At 38.9% G+C, this 16,553-nt stretch overlaps 3 protein-coding genes across 3 annotated transcripts; 1 reads left to right on the top strand and 2 right to left on the bottom strand.

Annotated features, from left to right (window-relative positions):
* The first annotated feature begins 913 nt into the window (after window positions 1-913).
* On the top strand, window positions 914-3,143 carry LOC103949455 (pentatricopeptide repeat-containing protein At3g09060). The gene has a single exon (XM_048583606.1). It carries the CDS (start codon window positions 1,013-1,015, stop codon window positions 3,101-3,103), a length of 2,091 nt encoding a protein of 696 aa, XP_048439563.1. The 5' UTR covers window positions 914-1,012; the 3' UTR covers window positions 3,104-3,143.
* Window positions 3,144-4,878: 1,735 nt separating this feature from the next.
* LOC103949454 lies at window positions 4,879-5,369 on the bottom strand. Its single transcript, XM_048583607.1, has one exon. It carries the CDS (start codon window positions 5,367-5,369, stop codon window positions 5,025-5,027), a length of 345 nt encoding a protein of 114 aa, XP_048439564.1. The 3' UTR covers window positions 4,879-5,024.
* An 829-nt stretch (window positions 5,370-6,198) lies between these two features.
* On the bottom strand, window positions 6,199-13,752 carry LOC103949485. The gene is made up of 8 exons (XM_048583434.1): window positions 13,536-13,752; window positions 13,037-13,254; window positions 12,291-12,844; window positions 11,182-12,010; window positions 8,904-9,018; window positions 8,589-8,806; window positions 7,966-8,516; window positions 6,199-7,431 (listed from the first exon to the last, which is right to left on the bottom strand). The coding sequence occupies exons 1-8, from the start codon at window positions 13,663-13,665 to the stop codon at window positions 6,600-6,602; spliced, it is 3,447 nt and encodes a 1,148-aa protein (XP_048439391.1). The 5' UTR covers window positions 13,666-13,752; the 3' UTR covers window positions 6,199-6,599.
* Window positions 13,753-16,553: the final 2,801 nt, after the last annotated feature.

The raw sequence follows: 16,553 nt of genomic DNA, 5'->3' as shown, positions 1-16,553 counted from the left end.
AAAAAAACTAACTTGTAGTATATTTTATTATATAAATTGCAAGAAAATCATCACTTTTCCCCCTTCAAAGGGTTAGGGGATGTGGATAAAGAAGAAAAGAAGGTCTTTGCATTTTTACCCTTTGTCTTTTTTAGTGGTAAAAGTAGAGAGAGGCTGAGGAATTGTGATTGGATGGAAAGGATGTGCTAAAAGAGTTCAAACAGGACAGATCCCCAATTTTCCACATTTCTTTTACGGATAGAACAATGTAGATCATGTGTAACACACATTTCTTCAAGTCTTTAAATTAATTTGTTAAATTGGGCTATAAGGGGCCTGATACATGATTTTGGAGGCTGGGCTTTCATTGTTCCAAACTTCCGAGGCTCCAAGCTTAAGAATTTTGTTGATACTTTGATGATATGTTTACTTACCCGGAATGGTACTGGATATATTCTATTGCTCGACCTCTCATATGTCCTACGTTACAATTCGTCATCCAATATCTAAAGTTCTAAACAACTAGGAATTAGATTGAATGAGGGACGCTAGTTGATTTCATAACCATCCCCTCTCTCCTGTATACTGACTTCTCCAATTAATCACTTTCCTCATTTCCAAGTAAGCAAATATAAACAAATTTATGGCGACGCGAAAAAACAGACCTACGTATTTGAGTAAAAAAAATAAGTATGTAAATGATTATTTGGTATAATCGCACGCAATCTCTGCTCAACATAGATGTTGAAAGAGGTCTTGAGTTCAAACTAATTGTTGCCGCAAAGTCTCCAAGGTTTAGCCCAAAAAGTATTAACCCAAAAATGTAGATCCACAAAATTGGGCCACTCGGCCTCAGTATTTGTGCCCTCGGCCCATTACCCGACCCATTAAATCCGTTTACTTGATTGTTCTCTCTCCCGCTTCTCATCCATTTCAGCCGCTCGAAAATTTATGGGCGGACCGAAAGCACACCCATAACATGCCGTAACAATGAGACACAGCAACCACACAAATTTGCAACTCTGCCACTGCCATGGTCGACTTCCCCAAATCTCTCTCTCCGAAGCGAGTCCTGAAGCTCCTCAAAGCCGAGAAGAACCCTCATTCCGCACTCGCCCTGCTCGACTCAGCGACCCGCCACCCGAACTACAACCACTCCTCCGACGTCTTCCACCACATCCTCCGCCGGCTCGTCGACCCGAAGCTCGTTGTCCACGTCGAGCGGGTCGTCGAGCTGATTCGGACCCAGAAATGCAAGTGCCCCGAGGACGTGGCATTGACGGTGATCAAAGCGTATACGAAATACTCCATGCCCGATAAAGCGTTGGCCGTGTTTCAGCAAATGGAAGAGATTTTTGGGTGTGCGCCCGGCGTAAGGTCGTACAATTCGCTGCTGAATGCGTTCATTGAGTCTAACCAATGGGACCGAGCTGAGAAATTTTTTGCTTATTTCGAAACGGTGGGTTTGGAGCCAAATTTGCAGACTTATAATGTTCTGATCAAGATTTCGGGCAAGAAGAAGCAGTTTGAGAAGGCTAAAGGGTTGCTGAATTGGATGTGGGAAAAGGGTTTGGAGCCTGATGTGTTTAGTTATGGGACTTTGATCAACGGGCTTGCGAAAGGTGGGAACTTGAGTGATGCATTGGAGGTGTTTGATGAAATGCTTGAGAGAGGGGTTGGTCCTGATGTGATGTGTTATAATATTTTGATTGATGGGTTTTTCCGGAAAGGCGATAGTGTGAGTGCTAATGAGATTTGGGAGAGGTTGGTGAAGGACTCAGAGGTTTATCCTAATATTGTTACTTATAATGTTATGATCAATGGTTTGTGTAAATGTGGGAAGTTCAATGAGAGTTTAGAGATATGGAATAGGATGAAGACAAATGATCGAGGACCTGACTTGTATACTTGTAGTTCTTTGATTCATGGGTTGTGCAAAGCAGGGAATGTGGATGGGGCTGAGAGAGTTTATAAAGAGATGGTTGATAAAGGGGTAGTTCCGGATGTGGTTGTCTATAATGCAATGCTCAATGGGTTCTGTCGGGCAGGGAAGACTAAAGAGTGCTTTGAGTTGTGGGACGTGATGGAGAAGTGTGGTTGTCGTAATGTTGTGAGTTATAACACATTGATTAGAGGGTTGTTTGAAAACGAGAATGTTGATGAAGCAATTTCTGTCTGGGGACTAATGCGTGATAAGGCTTGTGTTGCAGATGCCACAACCTATGGAGTGTTAATCCATGGACTGTGTAAAAATGGGTATTTAAACAAGGCTTTGCAGATTTTAAAAGAGGCAGAAAACACAGGAGCTGATCTGGATGCCTTTGCGTATTCGTCAATGATTAATGGGTTATGCAAGGAAGGGATACTAGATGAAGCAGCCAGGCTAGTAGGTAAGATGGATAAGTGTGGCTATGAACCAAATTCTCATGTTTGCAATGCATTGATATACGGGTATATCCAAGCTTCCAAACTTGAAGATGCCATTTTGTTTTTTAGAGGAATGTGCACTAAGTTTTGCTCTCCAAATGTTATCTCCTACAATACTCTCATAAATGGTTTATGCAAGGCAGAAAGATTTAGTGACGCATATGTGTTTGTGAGGGAAATGCTGGAAAAAGGATGGAAGCCGGATGTGATCACATATAGCTTGTTAATGGATGGCCTTTGTCAAGGCAAAAAGATTGACATGGCCCTCAACGTGTGGCATCAAGCCCTTGACAAGGGTTTCGAGCCTGATGTAACTATGCATAACATTATAATTCATGGTCTTTGCTCTGCAGGCAAGGCTGAAGATGCTTTGCAGCTTTATTTTCAGATGGGGCGTTGGAACTGCGTTCCAAATCTTGTAACCTACAACACCCTAATGGAGGGTTTTTACAAAATTACAGACTGTGAAAAGGCATCAGAAATTTGGGCCCGCCTTCTAAAAGACGGACTACAACCAGATATCATCACCTATAATGTTACTCTCAAAGGGTTTTGTTCATGCAGTAGAATATCAGATGCCATTAGGTTTTTAGAAAAGGCTTTACATCTTGGAATTCTTCCAACTTCCATTACGTGGTACATACTTGTTAGGGCAGTGCTCAACAATGGGACCACTTCAAACTCTTCTTGGGTATAAATTAGCGCGGAAGCAAGTTTTATCTCCTGTTGCTTTTCTTTGATGTCAACACATTCGTTGTTTCATCTGGGATCACATGATGAGACCTCCATAGTTTCCTTTTGTTCTCTTGTCATATTTTGTTAGCACTGGGATACTTTAAAATTCCACGTGTCATGAGAAAAGGTCTGTGGAAATATGTCGCTGGGCTAGTCGGTAGGTGCTTGGGATACTACTGATGAGGAATCTGTACAGCAATATTATTCTTCATGAAGAACGTCCTTTTCTTCTGAAAGTGACATAAGGTATGAATGATCTGTTTTTTGCCTACATTTGTTTGTTGGGTGTGTTGCATTCTCAGTGCAAAATCTGCCTACTGCAGGTTAAATGCCAATTTTATTGAATCCTGGAAAAGACTAGTTGGCAGAAGAATGAGTTTCTAGAATTCAGATCCAAAATCTTGCTTACCAGGTTTAGTATCAATTGCCATTCAGTTATCAATTCTGGGTTGTATTGCACATAGTGGGTTTTATTTAGAACATATAGAACGTCGAAGACATTACTTATAAATTTAAAATCTTGAGTCCTGTCTTAGCATGAATTATAATAATTAAAAGCTCATGAAGCATCATATATGGTATTGAGTGCCATAGGTTTTGGTGATTGCAGTAATATCACCAAGATCACCTTTTGATGATGCAAAAGCAAAGTGGCTTGATGTATCAAACCCAAGGTGTGAGATTTACTTGGGGTTATTAATCATGCTATATTTATAATAGTGCAGAGCTCCTGATGCAGGTTGGATGCCATCTTTAAAGTCATTATTTGGCACACGTGTGGCTTTCGCGGAATTTGTATCATTAACCTTCCTCACCAGATTCAATTTCTGCGGCTACTGCTTTCAGGTCAACATGCATTTTGTTGTACACTAGTGAGTATAGAACATTTAGAAGGTCATATATACACTAGTGGATTCATAAAGCATCGTATATGTAACTTGGTTACATAGTTTTTGGTGATTACAGTAGTATCACCAAGATCACCTTTTGATGATGCAAAATTAAAGGCTTGATGTATCAAACCCAAGTTGTAAGATTTACTTGGGTTTATTGATCATGCTATATTTGTGTAGCGGAGCAGTAGTGCATCGTTTCCATTCGTCTTTTTGGGCAGTTAAATTCTAGAAATGTCTGTATTAGAGTTTCTCATATTTTCGAGATATTCTACAGTTTTAAGTTTTAATTGGATAACGTAAAAGAGTTATGGCTAAAATTTTTACAATTGAGTTGATGAGGAAAAAACATGTATTATCTGTGTAGACCCAAGCTATGTTCAGTAAAATAGTTGAGGCCGAAAATTTTACAGCATAATATTTTTACCTTCTTTCTCCCTGTGTCTTCCCTTCTTCTGTATTTTCCGTTTCTGATAACATTTTCTGCTCATAGATGACCTGAGAAACCAAACCCACAAAAATTGCCCCGAGAAATGCAACTTTTCTCCAATCAGGTGTTGAAGTGATGAAAGAGTCGACAAGTTGTACGAGTAGCAGACCAATTACAGCAAGGTAAATGTTCCTCCTGGTTTCTGATCCTGCACTTTTTTTGGTAAGCTTCTTGATTTTATTTATTTCCTCGGTAGCATCTTTTTTTTTTTTTTTTTTTTTTTTTTTTTTTTTCAGCTTGCCCTGCGTCAAATTCTTAAAAAATAACCCTTCATTTCGCTCTTTTTCAATCTGACCTTTGAATGCTTCTAACTCGTTTTCGTTTTTCTCCATCTCCTTTATGTTTACTCCTGCAGATTCCTCAAGGGCCTGCATGCGGCTGTTTATATTCTCCAATATCTGCTAATCACAAACGATTAAGAATTTAATCCAAGTTATCCAACAGAAGTGTATAGCAAGTCGCGTTTTTTTTATCTTTTATGCGGTGCATGGAGCAGGAACTTAAAAACAGACCCTGTCGCTGGCTTCATCCAGGTCTTTGAGAGCATCTTCTCCAATCTTGTCAAACTTGGCGTTTGCCTCTTCTCCAAATTTGGTAAGATACTCTGACCTTTCATCCAAGTAATCAGCAAGACGGACCTTCTGAGCTTGAAGCATTGTTATCCTCACCAGCAGCTCTTGCTTGTGAGTGTCGCCTTTGGGAGGGGAAGCATCTGACTCCGAATCAGAATCATTGGACTTGCTGAATCGCAAGATGGAATTCTTGGCGTTGGACAATCGTCCTGTGTGTAAATTGGCATGTTTGATGGGGGTGAAGGAGGTTTGAATGAGCTTGAGGCCAATCATCTTACCCGTTTTCAGTGCGGGCTTTAAGTTTGGATGAAGGGGGGAGAGAGAGAGAGAGAGAGAGATTTGTATGTCGACAGTTAAAACTGTTGAGAGTGCTCTTTAGCCTCTCATCTGGCGTTGCATTTTCCATTACTCTAAAAAGTGTTTCTTATACTAAAAAGTTCTTGTTAGAGAGGGGGGATTTATCACCTAATTGTTCCTCTCGTTCTATTTCTGTACCAACAATTGACAACTGATGACTTGCATACTTACCTGGAATGAGTATTTGAATCGTTATAACGACTAAATTTTTTATGTTTACTAACACAAGGGTATTAGAATTATTTTCATTCGTGTCTTTCCTGTGTTTACTCACACAAAGGTATTATGATTCTTTAGTATTCTTGATCCCTCATGTGTTTATACGGAATAAAAAATATGTAGTTCACACATATTACAATCGACAATACAATGCCTGGAAATTAGGAATTAGGTTGCTTATACGGAGTTGTTATCTCATTCTTATACCTTTTGTTTTCTACGTTTTTTATTCATGACTTTTTTTCGTCCAAAGTAAGCAAACATGCCACAAAAAAAATGCAGGATTCGACCAATCATTTTCTTTTGGTCTTTTAGCTAAAATGGTCTTTGAGATTGAAATAACTTCTCATTTTAGTCCATGAGATTTAAAATCGATAGAATTGGTTCCTGAGTTTGTCCACTGTCAATAATTTTGGTTATTCTGAGAAAAATCTTCGTTAAATAAGAATAAAATGATAAAAATACCTCAATTGACAAAAAATTGAGGGCATTTTTGTCATTTTAGTCTTTATTTAACATGGGTTGTTCACGGAAGGACCAAAATAATTGATTGTAGAATTCAGAGACCACTTTCTATCGATTTCAAATCTCAGAGATCAAAGTAAAGAGTTATTCCAATTTCAATGACCATTTTAGCTAAAATATCTTTTTTCTTTTTTACTTCACTACTCTTAACTTAAATAAGTGAATGGGCGATGAATAAAAATGCAGGGTTCAACCAATTATATGAACCTACGAATGATTAATTGCAATAAAGTCAACAAAATGCTATGAAAAATTCACAAACACACATTAAATCAATCTTGAAATCAACGCAGAAATCCTCCAACAAATATTTTCAAACACCAACATTAAAATCAAATAAAAAAAAAACTGAAATGGCAGACAGCCAGAAGATTAACAAGTGCCACTCCACCACCCTGCATATCATTTAGCACACCCAGTCACCTTCTTGTAAGTGTACCACTTAGCAATCCAGAGGTACACCAAGAAATTAATAACGCTCAGAATAGCCAACAGCCAATAAAAATAGTCCAGGTGTCCCCTGTTAAGGTTATCCGGAATCCACCCAAGATTCCCATTCTTCGTGGTAACTTTAGTTACCACAGTAACTAGCAGAGTGCTGAGGTAATTCCCCAGTGCAACAGTGGTCAGTGACAGTGCAGAGCACAAGCTTCTCATGGCGTCAGGCGCCTGGTCGTAAAAAAACTCCATCTGCCCGATGAAGGTGAAAACCTCAGCACACCCAATGATGAAATACTGCGGGACCTGCCAGAAAATCGACATGGGAATGTACTCTAGGTCGTAGTAATTATATTTTTTTACAGTGGCAAGCCTAACGACCTCCAAAACCCCAGCAACAACCATGGAGAATATGGAGAGTGCTAGGCCGATTCCCATCCGTTGAAGCGTCGTGAAGCCTCGTTCGTGGCCCGTGAAGTGCCTGGCGAGGGGGACGATGAGCCTGTCGTATATCGGAGCCCAGAAGATGACGCTGACAGTGTCGAAGAGGGAGAGGGAGGCTGATGGGATTTTGAAGTTTGGGCCCATGTGTTGGTCTAGGGTGTTGCCTTGGAGGACAAACATTGTGCTCATTTGGCCGTAGACGGTGGCGAAAACTATACCGGACGCCCAGATGGGGAGGAGTCTGATGATGGATTTCAGCTCCTCTACTTGTGTCACTGTGCAGAGGCTCCATGGGCTTGGCAATTCCTTGGCACGGTTTGTCTCTGACTCCACAGCTGCCTTGTCAAAGAACCTGAAATTTGAAAAATATTATTATACAGAAATTCTCTTTACATGATGTTCGTAAAAAAAGAAAAATATTAGTTATATTGTTGAGAACACATCAATAAAAATACATTGAAATGTTTATTAACAATCAAAGTGTCCTTGAACTTGAAAGTGTTTTTACGAAGAAGCACATGGTAAGTGCTTCTCAAGAAAGCACTTCTATGACTCAGAAATACTGTTAAGTATTTATACAAAACGTAGTCAGAAGCGCTTTGGTTGTCCGCAAACACTTTTAGCCTTTCTAGGTGAGGTCCCAAACAAGAGATTTAAATATGCTTTTAAAACGGTTAAGAACGCTTTCAGATAGCCCTAAATATTTTTGAGAATGTTGGACATGAGATTAAAATTGTTGCTGCTAGCTAGGTTATAAAAACTGTGCTTGTTCAAGAAGAGAAGCATTCAAGATGCTTGTGAAAAGTTTCGACGTGCTTTTAGAAAAATCGCTTAAAATGAGCAAAGTGTTTCCCATTGAAATTCTAGCTGTGTGCTAGCTTCTTGCCCTAATTTGTTGGTGTGCTCAAGCTTCCGGCTTCCTTGGATGTTGCACTCCTCATCTGCAGTCTCATAGAGAAGAGACTTGTCAGCAGGAACCTTCACTTTGCACTTCCTGATGGATGCAGCAACCACCTGAGCAATCCTTGTGAGGGGACTCCCGCCTGGTTTCTGAAGACGATATAACTTGCTTCCCAAGAAAAAGAACGCAACTGCAATCCCCATTGCGACTGCTGGGACTCCGAACCCCCAATTCCATCCCACATTCATTTGCATCCAGACCAAAACTGTGGAAGCAATAAGTGCACCGACATTGATTGACATGTAAAACCAGTTGAAGAAGGAGCTCTTCTTTTTCCTCTCAGTCTCGTCAGTTTCATCAAATTGATCTGCGCCGAAGGATGAAACGCATGGCTTGATTCCACCAGTACCTACTGCAATCAAGTACAGAGCTACAAAGCAGGCCGCTCTTTGGGACGATGTTGTGTTGCAACCAGAGCTATCGCAATGTGGTTTTATTCCGTTGATAGATGCAGTGAGGGTCAAGAGTGTCATACCCTGGAATAAAAACAAAAGTTCTTCAATATATAGCCTCTTGAAGAACACAATTTATATTTGGACCAAACTTACAAGAACATAAACGATTGAAAAGATGGCAATTGTCCAATATCTTCCCAAGTATGCATCAGCTAGGAAGGCTCCTATCAATGGTGTCGCGTAGCACGTCCCTGACCAATTAGAGACGCTCGTTGCTGCCGTGACATTTCCCATGCCGAGACGTTTCTCGAGATAGTTCACTAGATTGGTACTCATTCCATAGTATGCCAATCTTTCGCAGCACTCATTTCCTGCAACAGGATTATTTAGTGATCAACATGAGGGCGCCATAAAACACCATGAACAAATCAAAATCAAAAATCAAATTCATAACCAATAAAACCGTACCGAGAATAAAGCGGCATGCCTTCCAATTTCCGGTCTTCTTCTTGTTAGCAGGTTTTTTATGGATGTCCAGAGTCCCATCGTTCGTGTAAAGATCATCGTCCGCCATAGCTGCAGATTAGCAATCTTTCGAGTTCCAGGCCTTTTTTTCTTGGTATTTAAAACCAAAGACTCACCTACAAAATCACCATCATCATCACACACAGGCTGAGATAAGAGATAAGAGAGTAATCATGAAAATTTTGAAAGTGAAAGCATTGCCTTGGAATATATATTCTCTTTAGGAATTCTGTGGCCAAGTAAATTCTAGATTCTCAAAATATGAAATTAGGAACTTCACCAAACACTTGGACATGTAACAGGTCACACGTATGGTACCAACCTTACCAACCATCTATATATCTATGTTTTCGAACATCGTTAGATAATTATCAAATAAAAATGTCATCATACAACACATGAGAAGTACTTCTTACAGTAGCAGTCTCGTAACAGGACTATAATTTTTGTTACTTCCTTAAGAAAAAGGAGTTTAAAATCCTATTGAAGGATGATTGTAGAGATAGAAACCCAAACTAGCTAATTAGGTTTCTTTACATCTCAACAGAATTGAAGGGAATGTATCTAATATTATCTACTAGAGCCTCTACAATCATCATAGAATCCACAACCCACATTTTAATTAATCGAAATTCCATGAACACAAATAAGCAAAAGTTGAGTGAAGCCTAAGCAATATGTGATCATTTGGAGAGTCAGACTCCATCTTTTTAGAACTAGGGATTTTTCAATATGAAAAGGTAACCTTCACAATCCAATATCATATGAAAAGGAAAACCCAAGAAAAGTACAGTATAACTGTGTGCAAGAGCAACAAAAAAAAAAAAAAAAGTTGAAGAATTAGAAATCATAAAGAGACTTGAGACGCTTGTTGCTCACTTCGCTAAAGAGCATTTGCACTCGAGGTCTCGAGTTCGATTGCCCAGCCCCTTTCTTTAGATCGCTTGAGAGGAAAAACCTACCATTCTCTAGTCTAAAGATATATGCATCTTTGACATGAATGACTACAGGGGAAGAAAGTGCAGACAAATCACATACCTTCAAAAGAGCGAAAAAGAGTAGATTTTTTATGTGGTTGTGAATGGTGATTAGGGATACTGACTTTTAAGTTTTAATAGCCGTTGATCAGTGTATTGCACACGCCTTCATCAATGGCTAGCGTCGGTACAACTGTGATTGGGATGGCTTTCTTACGATAATAGATGGGTAAAGAGGTTTCATTAGAAAGGGAATTTTGTTCTGGTTTACCATAAGAACTTGAAATTAATGGTTTTTTGTAATCCTTAAGTTATTGTCATTTTATGTTAACTTCGTACCTGGACTCTTTACTGGAGCTATCAATTGAAACCCCCATTTTCTTACCAAAATATGAAAAACAAAGAGTCCCATTTTTACAGCACAGTCCTACTCTAGTTGAAATCCGATCGACGGTCAAGATATTCTAGTCATGTGAAAGTATCACATATATAAAATTGACTGGAGAAGGCATGCCACATTGCCATGCCCTCGACAGCTTTACTTTGTTTACAAACTTTCCAAATGGATATATAAGAAAGAAAGAAAAAAAAAAAAAAATCTAAAACGGAAGGTGTAACAAGAGAGATTATTTTGTGTGACAGCCATGTGCAGAGTGTTGCTGATTCACTAAATTGCAATATTTGTTTGATCATTAATTAGTACACAACAAGTTCTAAGCTATATAAACTTAACGTTGCAGCATATTATGAACTACGTGGACTCATAACACCATCATCAATATTTGTTACTTGGTGCCACCAAGGGCGGAACCACTCTTAAACTATGGCGGGCTCTACATCGGATGCAAGTTTTTGCACAAATTGAAACTATATGCTTAATTATTTAGGAAGTCCACCACATTTAGCTAAAATTAGCACTTTCTACTCTAGAAAAAGAGGCCCACCTCCCAGTAACTCGTAAGACAATACTAATTAAGCACCCACGCATAATAGATGAAGAAAACAAAAAATATACCCACCACTGAGAAAATTCATGGTTCCGCCATTGGGCACTATTTGCTACCATCATACAATAATATTTTCGTAATACATTGCAAGTCAAGAATGTTAGGCTTCATATTTTGTTTAAGGTGGGTAGGTCATGTTTGATCTTATTAGTTTTGGATCAAGATCACTACCAAAATGGATCCTTGCTACATAAACTTGATGCCTCAACAATGCAGAATAATACTAGTCACTGCTCAATGACTAGGTACTACTGCCCTCTTGTAAGTGTACCATCTAGCAACCAAAAGATAAAACCCTAAATTCACCACACTCAACAAAGCCAGAAGCCAGAAGAAGTAGTGAAGGTGCCCATAATTCAAGTTGTCCGGAATCCATCCCGGCTTCCCATCCTTAGTGCTTACATCGGTCACAATGTTCACCAGCATTGTACTCAAATAGTTCCCCAAAGCAGCAGTTGTAAGTGAAAGAGCAGAACACAAACTCCTCATTGCATCAGGAGCCTGCTCATAGAAAAACTCCAGTTGCCCAATAAATGTGAAAACCTCAGCACACCCTATAATAAAATACTGAGGAACTTGCCAAAAAATCGACATGGGTATATGCTTTAGGTCATAGTAGTTGTGTTTTCGAACTTCCCGAAGTCTCACAAGCTCCAAAGCCCCCGCGGCCAGCATGGCAAAGATGGAGATTACTAGCCCAACTGCTATTCTTTGGAGTTGGGTGAAGCCGCTGTTTCTGCCCGTGAATCTTCGCACAAACGGGACTATCACACGGTCGTAAACTGGAACCCAGAAGATGACACTGACGGTGTCAAAGAGGGAGAGCGAGGCGGATGGGATTTCGAAGGATTTGCTGACATGGAGGTCCATTGTGTTGCCTTGGAGCACAAACAATGTTCCCATTTGACTGTAGACGGCTGAGAAGATTATACCAGTGGCCCATATGGGAAGCAACCTTATGAGGGACTTAAGCTCTTCCACTTGTGTCACACTGCAGAGCCTCCATGGCATCGCTGAGCCTTTGACTTTATCTGACTGTGTCTCTACAGCCGCCCTGTCCAAGAAACTACAAAGTTCGTAATTGAAAAAGTTGTTATTGCCTCGTTTGTTATGCTGGACTGTAATTGATTGTACTATAATAAACAATAGAACATCCAACGTAAGTCTGTCCGTAATGTGTGGTTCAAATTCACAGTTCTTCAACCTAAGTTTGGCAATAGAGCATTTTCTATTTTACCTTGTTGAGCTTTTCTAGGACTCTAGCAATTAGCAGAAGTCTTCAAATCAAAATTTAGGTTTCAAAAGCAACAATTAAAGTACGTCTTTGTTACAAGCGTAAGAATTACCTTAGCTGGTCAGTGTGATCAAGCTTCCGGCTTCCTTTGACAACAGATTCCTGGTCGGCAGTCTCATACAAGAGAGACTTGTCACGAGGCACTCGAACACGGAACTTCCTGAAGGATGCAACAAGCACCTGGCAAATGCGAGTGAGGGGACTCCCACCGGGAATCTGGGTTCTGTACAATCGAGTGCCCGAAAAGAAGCTCACAACAGCAAGTGCCATAGCCACGGATGGGATGCCAAAGCCCCAGCTCCATCCAACGTTTGTTTGTATCCAAACAAGCACAGAGGAAGCCACAAGGGCACCAATGTTGATTGAGAAATAGAACCAATTGAAGAAGGAGCTCTTGTTCTTTTTTTCGGCATCATCAGAGTCATCAAATTGGTCTGCTCCAAATGATGAGACACAAGGCTTTATGCCTCCAGTTCCAAGTGCTATGAGGTACAGTCCTGTGAAGAACACCCCTGTTTGTAACCCTGTGGGATGGCACACATTGTTGTTGTCACAGGGTGGTTTTAGTCCTTGGATTGACGCTGATAAGGTCAATAAAGTCATTCCCTGCGACAAATCATGGCTTTTCATTTCCTATAAGTTCAACAAGAATTACAATATATTGCATGCAATGTTCATTTGTCAGACTTTTGTTGTCATTCAAATGCTTAGTCAAATTAACTTTAGGCTGATATCTTATGTTGTCAGGTTAACTAACAATAAAACTTTTTCTTTGGTTTGAGAAAGAAATTAACTTACAAAAACATAGATGATGGAGAAGGCAGCAATTGTCCAATATCTTCCCATGTATGCATCAGCTAGGAAGGCTCCAAGCAATGGTGTGACATAGCATGTACCTGACCAATTTGTGACATTATTGACAGCAACCACATTCCTCTGGTTCAGTTGAAACTTGAGGTAATTAACAAGATTTGTGTTAATCCCATAGTAAGCCAGTCTTTCGCAGCATTCATTTCCTGTCAATCAAAAGCCAAGAATTGCAATTAATTCAACATATTTTGTTGACCACTTGATCATATTTTTCTGTACAATTATGATTATTCCACATTTCATCTAACTTTCGTCTTAAAGGTCACACTTCAGTAAAGTAAAAGCAACAAAAGCATTTAATGGACGAAATGTGGATAAACATGACGATAGGGAAAAATTCACCAAAATATAAGTTTTAATAGAAAATCGGTAGTAGGGCGCAAGTTCGAGAGAGGAAACCAGCAAAACACCCCTAGATTTTAGTTACCAAGAATATAAGGGCAAGCTTTCCATGTTCCCGTGTTGTTCTTGATGGCAGGCCTGTTCTGGTAATCAGTTGTTCCATCTTTGGTGTGGATGTCTTCTTCTTCCATTAGTAATGTTGCTATCTCACTCATGAATCTTTTCTCTCGATCCCTTGAGCTCACAGTAGTTTTATGCTTCAATAAGTAGAGATCTATCACTCGTGCATAAATGACAAATGGCACGCGATTCGAAAGAACTCTTCAATGCATCGTTGATTCAATGTTGCACATAAATATAGTGCAGGACTTGTGTCGTTTTCAGCTGTGGCAGCGAGGTGGAGGTGACAAGGGATTAGGATTCTCTCTTCTCTTTTTTTTCCTTCTCTTCCATCTCCTACTAATTAAACGATCACAGTTAACTTATGTTAATATCTTATATTAATTTTTTATAGCAAGAGAAAGATAAAATAAAAAAATATGAGAGGAGGGGATGTAAGAGAATGGAAAGAGGAGGGGAGAGAATCCTAGTCCTATTAACTTTGACATCTTATATGATCAGTCAGCAGCAAAGAGTACGATTCTCTTCCGTCTTAAATTTATTTTCTCTCATTTTCTTTTTTCATAAATTATTTTTCATCTTCTTCTGACTATTAAAAATTAATACAAAATATTAACGTGATTTAACCGTAATCGTTTAAATAGGAAAAAAAAAAAAAAATAAGATTAGAAGGAGAGGTAATCCTATTTCTACAGCATGTCCTATTGATGATGCTACCTATATTTTAGCTCTACATCTTTGGTTGGCACCAAAAATAAAATAAAATAAAATAAAATCTACATGTTTAGATTTTGGACCAGGCTTCTCTGCCCTCTCAATACACTCTTATCTTCTTTTATTTTGTATGATTATAATTTAATTACATCAATATTTTAAATTGATTTTTTTTAAAAATAATAAGATAAAAAATTATAATAATGTAAATTATTAACGTAGCTTAATTATGATTGTATAAATAGAAGGAGATGATAATGTATGAAAAGTAATAGGGCAGACAAGTCAGGTCCTTAGATTTTGCTTTCTTGGCACACCTTCTTAGGCAAAGGCATGGAGTTGTTACTAACTTTTGCCATCGAATTGACAATTGAGGCCTCTCTGGCGGTTTAGTTTGGACACGTCAAGAAGCACATTTAGTTTGAAAGTACTTCTAGTTTTTTTATTGTTAAGTAATTTGGTGCTCATAAAAGCAACACCGTCCCTTAAAAAAATATGCCAGCATCCAACTTTTTTAATCTATTTAGTAAATAATGATAGATTTTAATGAACAATAATTGATTAAATACATCTTTATTCCTAACAAAAAATAGCCTAGTTAATTTTATTAAAATATTATTATTTTTATTATAAAATAATAAAAAAATAATTTTATTTTTAATTTATGACTTTATAAAAAAATAAGATAATATTATTCTTATTAAAATATTTTTATTTTCTCATCTTCCACACCTCTTCTTTGTCCCCACCGTCGTCCACCCTTGCACTTCCCTTCCATTCCCACCGTCACCTCCAAACCTCCTCCTCCCATCCTCCGACGCCGTCGCCCTCCTGTCCTTCAAATCCCAAGCCGACCTCAACAACAAGCTCCTCTACACTCTCAACGAGCTTTGGCTACTGCATCTCCACTCCTCCTGTCCTTCAAATATTTTTAATTTCTGCATCTCCACACCTCTTCATCATCCGCTTCATCCTCCTGTCCTTCTCCCTCTGTGGCTCCTTCCTTCTCGACACCCTCTCCCGCCTTGACCAGCTCTGCTCCTCAGCCTTCACAACAACTACCTCTCTGGCGCCAAAAAAAAAAAAAAAAAAAAAGAAAAGAGAAAAGAAGAAAAGAAATGTAGGCCGTCCCATGGGTTTGTCAATTTTGGGCTGGTCTCTTGCATGGCTTGGACTAGGTGCCAATCTATTAGGTAGGGCTGGAGGGTTTTAACTGGGTGCCGGGCTATCAAGCCCCTGTGGAACTGCTCTAAGAGCTACTATAGGAGGCGATGCTTCAAAAATTTTAAAATAAAAATCAAGTGTTTTCTGAAAGAAAAAAAAAATTGAAGAGCAGTGTGCTCTCTAATTTATAAGCACTTTAGTTTTTTTCTTCCAAACATTATTAGAAGTGTTTTTGGTTAAATTTGGATCCCAATCTAGTGATGTCTAAGTTGACCCATCAAAGAAAGCCTACGAGTTTTTGTGGGTGCATTGATTTGAGAGTTTGAAGAATTTTGAAAGAGTTTAAAAGTATTAAGAGTATTCTTACGCTATAACAATTTAGATGTATTTTTCTTCATTTGTAAGTGAAACGTTTTAAGTTTGAATCTGGTGAATGATAAGTTTGAAACCAATTTATTTTCCTACCTCCATAATAAAAATATATCATTGTACATAAAAAAAATCTTAGAGTATCCAATCAAATTTTTTTTAAAGACTTCAGTTAGGGGTAGTCTTGAATTTTTTTGGACTCTTTCAAAAAGTCATTAGCTTGAAATGATTATAAAAAAACACTGAATTATGGTAGATTTGATAGATTTTACCATGTATATAGAACATACAAATGTAGCATCTCTTCCAAAGATTTTGATAGACTTTTTTTTTCCTCTTATGAGTGTATAATCAGCCACCATCCTCCTAACCACAATGGCTTCACCGCAAACTACTTCTGCGACGTTTGTGGCACCTCCACCAACTTGTCATGACCATCACCACTTCCACTCCCACCCCCACCACCATGACGCTACCACCATCACCAAACCAATTCCCCACCACCATCAACACTTGACTCCATTACCATCGCCACCTCAATTCCTAGCATACTGTCACAACCATGTTTTCATGGCCATCACCACAACTTTCACCATCGCCGCCACCACCACAGCTACTATCACCACTAACATCACAGATGATGGCCAACCACTATTTCGAGCTGTGAAAATTGAAACTAGTGGAAATGCTCATTAAATAGACCACTAAATAGTCCATTGTAATTCATGAAATTTTA

The sequence above is a fragment of a genome, unplaced genomic scaffold, assembly GCF_019419815.1.
Source record: "Pyrus x bretschneideri cultivar Hongxiangsu unplaced genomic scaffold, Pyrus_bretschneideri_v1 Contig2, whole genome shotgun sequence".
NCBI classification, from domain to species: domain Eukaryota; kingdom Viridiplantae; phylum Streptophyta; class Magnoliopsida; order Rosales; family Rosaceae; genus Pyrus; species Pyrus x bretschneideri.
This window is presented reverse-complemented; position numbering and strand designations above follow the sequence as displayed.